At 52.9% G+C, this 9,171-nt stretch overlaps 2 protein-coding genes across 2 annotated transcripts in view; both read right to left on the bottom strand.

The window, feature by feature from the left end:
* The window catches only part of PSMC3IP (PSMC3 interacting protein), a 1,311-nt gene extending 1,273 nt beyond the window's left edge, over positions 1-38 (bottom strand). The window contains exon 1 of the mRNA XM_026044594.1: positions 5-38. Coding sequence (XP_025900379.1) covers positions 5-38 — 34 coding nt within the window. The remainder of the gene's footprint in view (positions 1-4) is intronic.
* A 1,053-nt stretch (positions 39-1,091) lies between these two features.
* Positions 1,092-9,171, bottom strand: part of RETREG3 (reticulophagy regulator family member 3) — an 8,856-nt gene continuing 776 nt past the window's right edge. Inside the window, exons 2-9 of the mRNA XM_026044593.1 lie at positions 9,056-9,159; positions 8,043-8,073; positions 6,771-6,897; positions 5,964-6,048; positions 5,443-5,580; positions 4,905-4,984; positions 4,535-4,667; positions 1,092-3,943 (exon numbers count right to left, since the gene is read on the bottom strand). Coding sequence (XP_025900378.1) covers positions 3,510-3,943; positions 4,535-4,667; positions 4,905-4,984; positions 5,443-5,580; positions 5,964-6,048; positions 6,771-6,897; positions 8,043-8,073; positions 9,056-9,159 — 1,132 coding nt within the window. The 3' untranslated portion in view covers positions 1,092-3,509. The remainder of the gene's footprint in view (positions 3,944-4,534; positions 4,668-4,904; positions 4,985-5,442; positions 5,581-5,963; positions 6,049-6,770; positions 6,898-8,042; positions 8,074-9,055; positions 9,160-9,171) is intronic.

The following is a 9,171-nucleotide window of genomic DNA, read 5'->3' as shown; positions in this document are numbered from 1 at the left end:
TCACCGGCCGCCGCGGCGCCCTCGCGGCCTTTGCTCATTCTCACTTCCCGCCGCTCCGGGGCGGCGTGACGCACTTCCGCAGCGCCGCTTGCTCTCCGCCAATGCCAGGCGGAGGGGGAGGAGCGCTCCGATTGGTCGCCTCGCCCGCGAGGGGGCGGGGCGCCGCCTTGTGGCCGGAGTCGAAACCGCCGCGGCACTGGCGCAGAGGGAGGAGCCTCCCGGGGCGGGGCTTGAGGCCTCAGGGGCGGGGCCTGGACCCTGGAGGCGGGGCATGATGCTCTAGGGGAAGGGCCTACCAGGGGGCGGGGCCTGGCTGGAGGGCGGTACGTGCTGCTTCGGGGCGGGGCCTAGTCACGGGGGGGCGGCTGACGTTCCAGGGGCGGGGTTTAGCTTGGTGGGCGGGGCCTGAGGCGCCAGGGGGCGGAGCCCGGCGGGGTTGGTGACAGAGGCGCCGCGGCGGGTCCCGGAGCTCGCGGCAGGAACCGAGCGGGGCGGCGGAGCCGGGTCGTGCCCAGGAGCCTCCCGGGAGGGGCCGCGGCCCCGGGGCTCTGGCCCTGCCCCTCGGGGAGCTCCCCCCAACCAGGACCGGGTCCCGGGGCCGCGCTGTCCGCAGCACCATGGCCGTTCCCACACCCACCGGGAGCTGCGGGAGACAGAGACACCGGCGCTCACAAAAGCTCGGGTAAAACCGCTGCGGCAAGACGCTTTCCGAAACGGGAGTCTTTATAAAATCTAGTGCCACTCGATGCAGCTGCTGGCACACGGCAGCGGCACAGGAGAGATGTCGAGACACGGGGCGTGCAGGGGAAACGACCAAGGGCGACAGACGACCGACCAGCTTCTCTGGCCTACAAAGTGCAGTACCCCCTCGCTGCCCCCCCCCTTGCTTCCATTGCTCATGAGCAGTAACTTCTCATCAATAGCAAAAAGCACCAAAGGATTCAGAATTACCTGTTCCCCAACGCGGTACTGCCCCGATAAGGCCAGGCTCAAAAGAGACTCCAAGGTTTCAGTTTGTACCACGTCACCCCCAAAGGTGGCAAAGCCTATGAGTAAAGACCTCCAAAAGGAAAGGAAAAATCTAGGGATGTGAAAGAGGAAACAGTTCTTTCAGTTCCACAGCGAGTAAGTGTTCCAAGTCTCTCTCCATCCCCTCGTCCTGGGGATCCTTCTCCAAACTGTCCTGTGGGCAGCGCTCGAGCGGATCTGGAGCCGGAGAGCAGAGCTGGAGCGTCCGGGTGCTTCCCGCTGCGCCCCAGCGATGCTGCAGGAGCGCAGAGTCTGTGGGCAGCTCTGCTGGGCTTGGAGCGGGCTCGACACCACTGTGCGGGGCAGCTGCTCCCCTGGGCCTTTCCACTGCGGCGGCAAATAAAACAGAGCCGGTGACAGGAGCTGCCCCGTCCACGCACACCCGAATCCGCCTGACAGGGCAGGTGCAGAAACCTCCAGACAGGAACCATGCGGATGCTCCGAGCTCAAGTCCAGTGGGCGCTGACACGGCCCTGGCAAGCTGCACAGCGGTGGCCTCGTAGCCATGCCTAAGGCTGCGATTTCAGCAGAGTCAAAAGCAGATTCTTTTTCTAGCAGCTTCCTTTTTTTAGCTAAAATTCATCTTGCTTCACCAAAAAGAACATCGGGGCCCCACGGGGCAGTGAGAGCTACACGTTGGGCTCCAGGTCCAGGCCCAGAACTACTTAAAGTGCAAGTTAGTGGCTTGTTCAGTTATTGCTCCCAAGAAATCAGGGGCTTCCAATAGCTCAAGTTTTGTCCTGGCCTCTAGGGCAGTGCAGTGACGAGAGCTGACCGCGGTGGCAGCAGTTACCAGCTCATGTGTTCAGTTACTAGCTCAGCGTTTAGCTCATGCTAAACTGTGTCAGGTACCACCAGAGAGAGCCCCATCTGCCCCCAGGCTGAAGGGAAAAGAGGAGGCTGGAAAACATTGAGTGACTGAGCAAGGTGAAGAGCTCCCACAGCAGAGAACGACACCCCCATCTGAAATAAGAAAGGAGTTTTAAAGCCCCAAGCGACTGCTAAGGGTGTTTAACACACAAACTTGGCTACCTGGTACCTCCCAGCTCTGTTAGGGATTTGGGAAAGGCTGGTTGCTTTCGGTGCCAAGAGGGAATGACATTTTATTAGATGATGGTTTGTCCTCGCAAGGCCTAAGTTAAGTTTTATGCTCATATTAAAGCAATTTAATAAAGCCTTGTTCTTACTTATGGCTGAAGACAGCTCCCTCTGCCTCCTCATCTCAAACTCAAGAACAATGTAAGTATCTGTATGGCCAATACTTTTAGGCAAGCAGATTTAGACAAGAAAAAAGCACATAAATGGGAGTTTTCCTGAAGAGGTAAATTTGCTGCACGCAGGTGATCTATCGGTCAGTCTTATGGCTTAGAAAAAAGCAATGGGAAAGCTCAGTGACTCGGAAAGACCTGGAAGGCTTGGGCTACCCAGCCTACAGAACGTCTCTCCCTCGAGACTGCTGGTTTGTTTAAGTGACCGTAATAGTTACATGCTTTTTGGTCACTTGGTGCTTGAGCTGGTGTCCTCTGTTCAGATCCTACTGGCAGGTTTTCAGCTACACGAAGTTGTGGAACAAAAGACTGTCTCGGAGACCAAGAACAAGCCTGGCCCGGGAGACTGGCTCCACTTCCCTCCTCCAGAAAACCTTTCCCTAGTAACTCCCTAAGAGGCAGTGTAAGGGAGATGGAGTATTGCTAGTGTCCATGCCGAACGTGTTCTGGAATAACACGGGGGAAAAAAAAGAACTTAGTCCATTAGTTGAGGAAAGCAACACGAGAGCAGCTGCCACATGTAGATGTTCTGTGCAGGATTCTAGTCATCACAGTAGGTGTCTTATTGCCATTATGTCTCTTACAAAACAGCATCACTGGAAAGCTTGAGCTGGAGATGAGTGCTCATTTCACGTGCAAACGTGTGTGGCAGTACCGTCACGTCCACAGCTGAGGCAAAACGAGAAGATTCTACCCAGAACTGGAAAGTGCTGGGGGAGAAGAATCAGACTCTATGCACATTTTAGTAGGAAATGGTTGTTTTAAAGACAGAACATCAAGTCTGAGGGGAAATCAATCCCATTCACCTCGTTACGTGGCACCCCAGGAAGGTCAGCCGCAAGATTGTTCTCGGTGACGCTAAGTCAGCCTGACTAGTGGCCTCTAGAGCGGTAGACACCAGATTTATTGTCTTATGTGAGGAAGTTTGGAGTAAGCAGCATCCTGGCAGATAATGCAGGGCAACGCATGGGTGATTGTGGAGCTATCACATCAACGCCTTTTCCCTATGAATTACCAGTGTAGTTTATTTTAAAATAATCCAAGCGAGGCTACAGAGTCACATTTCACAGTGGTGTTCCCAGCCAGGATTGGTTGTCTTATCACTTGTACTCACACAGGAGACAACTCTAGGTTACTGTGCAATGCCTTTTTCTTCAAGGATTCCCCTCCACGATGCACAACAGAAAACCAGAAGGGAAGGGATGTGATTGCTTATTGGCCCCGTGAGCCCGTCGGATCCAGCTGGTTCAGCTCAGACTGATCCAGCAGTTCAAAGTCATCCCCTTCTGCATCAGTGTCCAAATCTGAGCTGGCCGTTCTGAGAAAGGTCTTTGAAGCTCTCTGGGGATTGTCACTGCGTGAGGAGCCTGGCTGGGCGGCTCCTGATAGCGCAAGCTGTATCATCCCTCTGGTGACAAAGCCAGCGATGTTGTTGGTGAGATTCTGGACGGACGGCAGCGCAGCAGATTCCTCCTGCTCATAGGGGAGATGTAGATCTTCCGACACCTGTGAGCGGTAGGCAAGACTTGGAATCCCAATGCTGGTGTCTTCTTCGTCATCTATGCCAGTTGCTTCTGGATTTATGGAAGGGAAGTCAGGGAGATCGCGGGCAAAAGATTCTTCTGGATCACTGTGACCATCCAGATCTGGAAGAGGAAAGAGTGCTTTGAATGCATAGTACAAGAAAAGCAACCCTCAGGCAAGGGCAGCACAGTGCACTACAGGGCGACCGTTACCCAGCAGGACAGACTGGCTCTTATCCCCTCACAGACCAAACTGTTTAATCAGCTCTCACAGCTCCCACCGACGCCCGTTCACTCCTCAGCAATACAAAACGCTTGCTGCTGCAGGAAAGAACCCTCTCCCTCACTCAGCAGATAAACACAGAGTACAGGAAGGTCTTTAGAAGGCTGAGAAATGACTGTGTCTGTACTCTAATGGCAGGAACAGATAGACAGGCCAGTCACAGTGACACAGTTAATGCTACAACACTTATCTCTAGGCTGGTAGAGCTGCATCTGCCTGTGAAGGGAACCTGTTGCTGCTTTACTAAAGAACCATAGGAAGTAAGGAGGTCCTGCTGTGAAAAAAGAGGTAGCTGCATCTTATCTTAGTCAGCAAGACAGACATCAAACAGCTAAAGCTCAGGGATGGAAGGGAATACACACTGCCTGCAGCCTGTTGCACAGTTGCCTGCAGTATTCCAGACCTTTGAGAAACTGCCCATTTCCTCTCACCTTCAGATCCCTCTGTGAGCGGGGTCTGGCCTCTGGAAAGGTTAAACATCCCATTCTCCGTGTAGGAAACCTCAGCATCCGAATGCTCCGAGTCAGAGATCGCTAGCTCCTTGGCAACCACAGATTCATCCAGCTTTGAAAGAGGAGATACAGTTGAAAACACACAATACTGGGAAACTTGCACCTTACAAAAATGCAGTACTCTGGAGTGAGAGAGAATAGGAACGACAAACTCTTCCAGTAGAGAATATCCTGACCCATGTTCCACCACAGCTCAGCTACAATGTAGGGCCGTGCGCTGCAGGTCCATGCAACATGGCCAGCTTGTGCTGTGCAGCTGAGATTTGTTACTTCAGAGACAAGATGTTACCTTGGGGCAGAAGGCAGCGAGCTCCTCCTCGCTGTCACTCCCGTCATCCGCCGTCTCCTGGCTGAGGCCTCTCTGTCGCACTGCCAGAAAGCAGAGTCAAGGCCTATTATTGCTGTTAGAGGTCTGCACAGGAACAACCTGAGGCCAAGCAGGAAAACCCCGGCAAGAAGGACGCAGTGCAGCATGCTTTGTTCACAGAGCCACAGCATCACTTCTGAGCCGGGCTGCTGCAGATCTTTTGCCGAGAAGAACCTGGCAGCTGCCTTGCATTGGAAAGCGAGGAAGGGCTCTCAGCACGTCTGCAATACGGAGCTCTCGGTTCCGGCTCAGACCAAGGGCTCGTCAGGAGCTTTGTGTGGACACCGAGCTGCCTCGCGACCTTCCCAAAGCATTGGCAAGTGTTGGCCAAAGGCACTGGGGTGCCTACAAGGCAACACAAGCAACGGTCCCCACTTGAGACCAGGGGGGTGTCGCAAAGACTGTTTCAGATACCAAGTATCTACATCTGCAGAGTCAGAGACACACAGGGGAGACTTACGTTGCTTTTCCCGCTGCTTTGCCATCATGTAGCCTCGAACACCGAAATCCAGCCGCTGCAGAGCTGGCTCCAGCTTCGTGTACATGCGCTGGCCCAGTCTGTGGTACACAGCAAGGGGCCACAGCAGGATGAAGAGCACTGAGGTAGGTGGGAAGCCTCATTAGGTCCTTGTTCAAGACACTACTTAGCAAACTCCTTGCCTGGTTTGTCATGCAGTGTAACACACACACAGTCTGCAAGATCTGACCACTAATCTGGCACAATCATCTCAGCCAATTTATCAAAATTGAGAGGCCAACTATTAGCACTCAGATCTCTAGTTCCCAAGCCCCCAGACACGCTGGGTCTGGACTGGAGACTGGGCAGGAATCACCACATTTCAGGCAGAATGCACTGTTTTAAATCTAAAGCCATTCACACAAGCCTTGATTTGAGCAGGAGAGCCCCACCTCTCAGATATTCGAATCCCATCATCTCTACCTCTCTTCACTGTGAATTTGGCACAGGGTCCTTCTACTTACTCAGAAAGTACGAGAGCAGGACTCCAGGGATGTACCGGCCCAGAACAGCCAAGAAAGTAAAGACTCCACATACTAGAAGGCAAAACTGAAGACATGGGAGACAGTGAACACTTAAACACCAGATTCATTCCATTTTCAAACATGTTGCGCTCTGCAGAATTCCAGGGAGTGAAATTCTAATTTTAACAACAGCAAAGACTTCCTAACATTCAACTACACTGTTCTAGGGTTAGAATCTGTTAGTATCTGGTTTTGGAGTGATAAACAACATAACAAGGCTTCTTGTCCCTGCATATAATGTGCTTCTCAAAGCAGATGTGCTGAAAGTAAGAGGTTAAAGAAGACAGAGCTCTCCCAGGTGCAAAAGCACAAAGAAGTTATCACCGTGATAGAGTGATATGCTATATGCTATATATAGAGTGATATGCTATATGCTACTTTGCACATGCCTCAAGAAAAGGCACGAAACTTTTTGCGCTGGTTCTCAAACTATTAAAATCGAATGACAAATGAGTTTGAGAAACTTAAAAACCAGAAATCTACAGAAGGAGCAGTTATATTTTCACTCATGCAACCAGCAGGGCAACACTTGCTTTCTCCTCTCTCCACAACAATGCACAATATTCTGCCTGTGCTTTCCATTCCTCTCTACCACTTAACAGTCATGTCATTCTGGGAGGCCTCCCATGGTAACTTCCCATGTGTGGGACACACTCAGCCAGGTCTGGATACAATTCCAATGGGATACTAACAGTCAGCAGAGGGTGGGTACCAATATTTCACTTGCTGGAGTCTGTACTCCCTTACCTTGCCAGGGTTTTGCCTCTTGAAAATAAAGAGATTTCTCAAGAAGTTGGTCCCGGTCACCCATCCTTCAGCCAAATGGTGACACAGCTCTGGCACTCCAAGCAGCCGAGGGTGAACATATCCCCAGCTGCAGCGAAGGGAGGAACACACGGACAGGCATCACTGCATGCAGTGCAGTGCACTGGAATTCACTTATCCCAAAGCACTTGTCCCAGGGCTGCCTTCTCTTTCCCCGCAGCTGCTGAGCTCTGGAGATGGGGGTCAAAAGCAGCGCTTACTGCTACGATTCCACGGGTGTCCCCGTTCTCTCAGAGCACCTCAGCAGCAGTAATTTGAGTCACTCGGTCTTTTGTCCCGCACTAACATTTCCATGCTGCCGTGCAACACGAGCTTATCCTGCCGAAGCATGTTCCAAAGCAGGCAGCTTCAACCCATTATCAGGAAAACCTTGCCAGCAACTAACACACCGCACAAAGCTTAAAAAAAGGCAGTTTAGCTGAAGACAAAAGGATAAAGCAGCAGCAAACTAAGTGGTTAAATTTGCTTTCTCTGCATTTTCAGGGCCAAGTGCATCCGCAGGGAATTCAGCATGATGTTTCCCAAGCAGTTTTGCACCATACCTGCCACGTACAGTCACGTTCGAAGGCATTAAGCTGCTTGGCAAGTTCTACTAGCGCTTCTTAGCCGCTAGTCACAAGGACCTGAGGCTGAGCGGGAGCAATTCCCTTTGTACCTGGGCTGCTCGCAGGAACATTTGTCATCTGGCAGCAGATGAAGCAGTTTAAGCAGGAGCTTGGGCACCAAGCAGGGCTCAGCAGGCAGGGAGGGAGGCGTTATTAGCCACGCAGCACCCAGTGCTTCTCAACCCATTATTAACACTGTGCTCAGGCCATAACTATGCGGCGACAGCTCCAGGACAAGCCTGTTAAACACCCCATAACTAGATCTTCTGCTGGCACTGGAGACCTGCACAGCAGGATGTGATTTTAAGGCAGCACCTCTAATTTAAGGGGGTTGAGGAGAACTGCTGGGGGGAGTTTTACAGCGTCCAAGTAAGGATTATCATAGTCCACTATCAAGGTAGAGATTAAGTATTAAAACCTTGGCACAACTGCTTCACAGGGCTCCATGCTCCCTCCACTAAACAGCTCCCTTCTCCCCCTTCCCTTCCCCATCAAAGCAGTCAACACTAAAAACATACAATAACCAGGTAATAATTATATATTATCACAGCAAAGTATCAAACAGCAGAGGACTCAATTAGTTTCCTACCTCTCATTGTCTAAATCGTCCGGTCTTGCCACTGAAATATTAAGAAGAGACACTAAATTAGTCGCAAGGAATCCTGCCGCGAGAATGCTTAGCTCTTGGGATAAACCTGAAGCTTTAACGAGTTGGGAAACACCTAGAAAAGACATTAACTAATTAAGGCCCAGCGCTGCATCACTTTGAAGCGCGCTCTGAGCGAGCACGGAGCTGTATTGCTGGGCAGTATCTAGAAGGCTGCTTTGGCTACAGCAACAGGTTTTAGCAGGAAAAATGCTGCGTTCACCTCCCTCCCTCGCCTGCCCACGGCTGCTGGGGCCGGCAGAGCAGCCTGCTTATCCAGAGGCATCCGAAAGTCAAGTCTTTCGATGCTTTGTCACGCAGTCGGGTATTTGACAAGCGACGCGGGGAGGCAGCAGTTATGCAGCCAAATTCAATCCAGGCCATGAGGGAGCTGCAGGGAGGACTCTCCCTCCTTCTCTGCAAGCAGAAATACTGCAATTATGCAGTAACTGCTGATAGAAACCAAGAAAAGCTGGTGATAGAAACCAAGCAAAGCGCTAACATCTCCTCAAGAGCTGCAGAGGGGACACGGTGGAGCAGGGAGGCCACACGGGCCGCAAAACCCCGGAGCTGCTTAGAACGCTGCTCGTCAACGGCGGCTCTTACAGGCTGGTTTAGGAAATTATCTTCCTATCACAGAGTTCTTCTGGGAGCGAGCGCTCCACAGAGCGCCGGCTCGAGGCCAGGGGGATCGTTCCTCCTAACCGGAGGTTATCTGATCCTCGACACCTACAAGAGCGGTGACGAGCGGAGATGGCCGGAGTCCAAACGGGGCTGATCCTCCCACACACCCTAAAGCCAGGGCTGGCAGGGCCCGCGGTGACGGCGCGGGGACACCATGCGGGGACACCCCACGGATGAAGGATCTCGGGGAAGCCCCGTGTTGCAGCCGACCGCCCTTCCACGTAGCTCCCGAGGCGGCCGGGATGGACGAGCCCCGCCGCAGCCGCGCTCACCTCCGCCGGGCCGGGCCCTGCTCCGCCACTGATCCACGCACACGAGCAGCACGAGGGCGAGCGCGCCCAGGGACACGGCCCGCAGCGACGTGAGCGCCAGGAACCTGCGGGGCGAG

The sequence above is a fragment of the Nothoprocta perdicaria genome, unplaced genomic scaffold (genome assembly GCF_003342845.1).
Source record: "Nothoprocta perdicaria isolate Ctin4 unplaced genomic scaffold, notPer1 scaffold_372, whole genome shotgun sequence".
NCBI lineage: Eukaryota > Metazoa > Chordata > Aves > Tinamiformes > Tinamidae > Nothoprocta > Nothoprocta perdicaria.
Note: the sequence above shows the minus strand (reverse complement) of the source record. Positions and strands in the feature narration are given on the sequence as shown.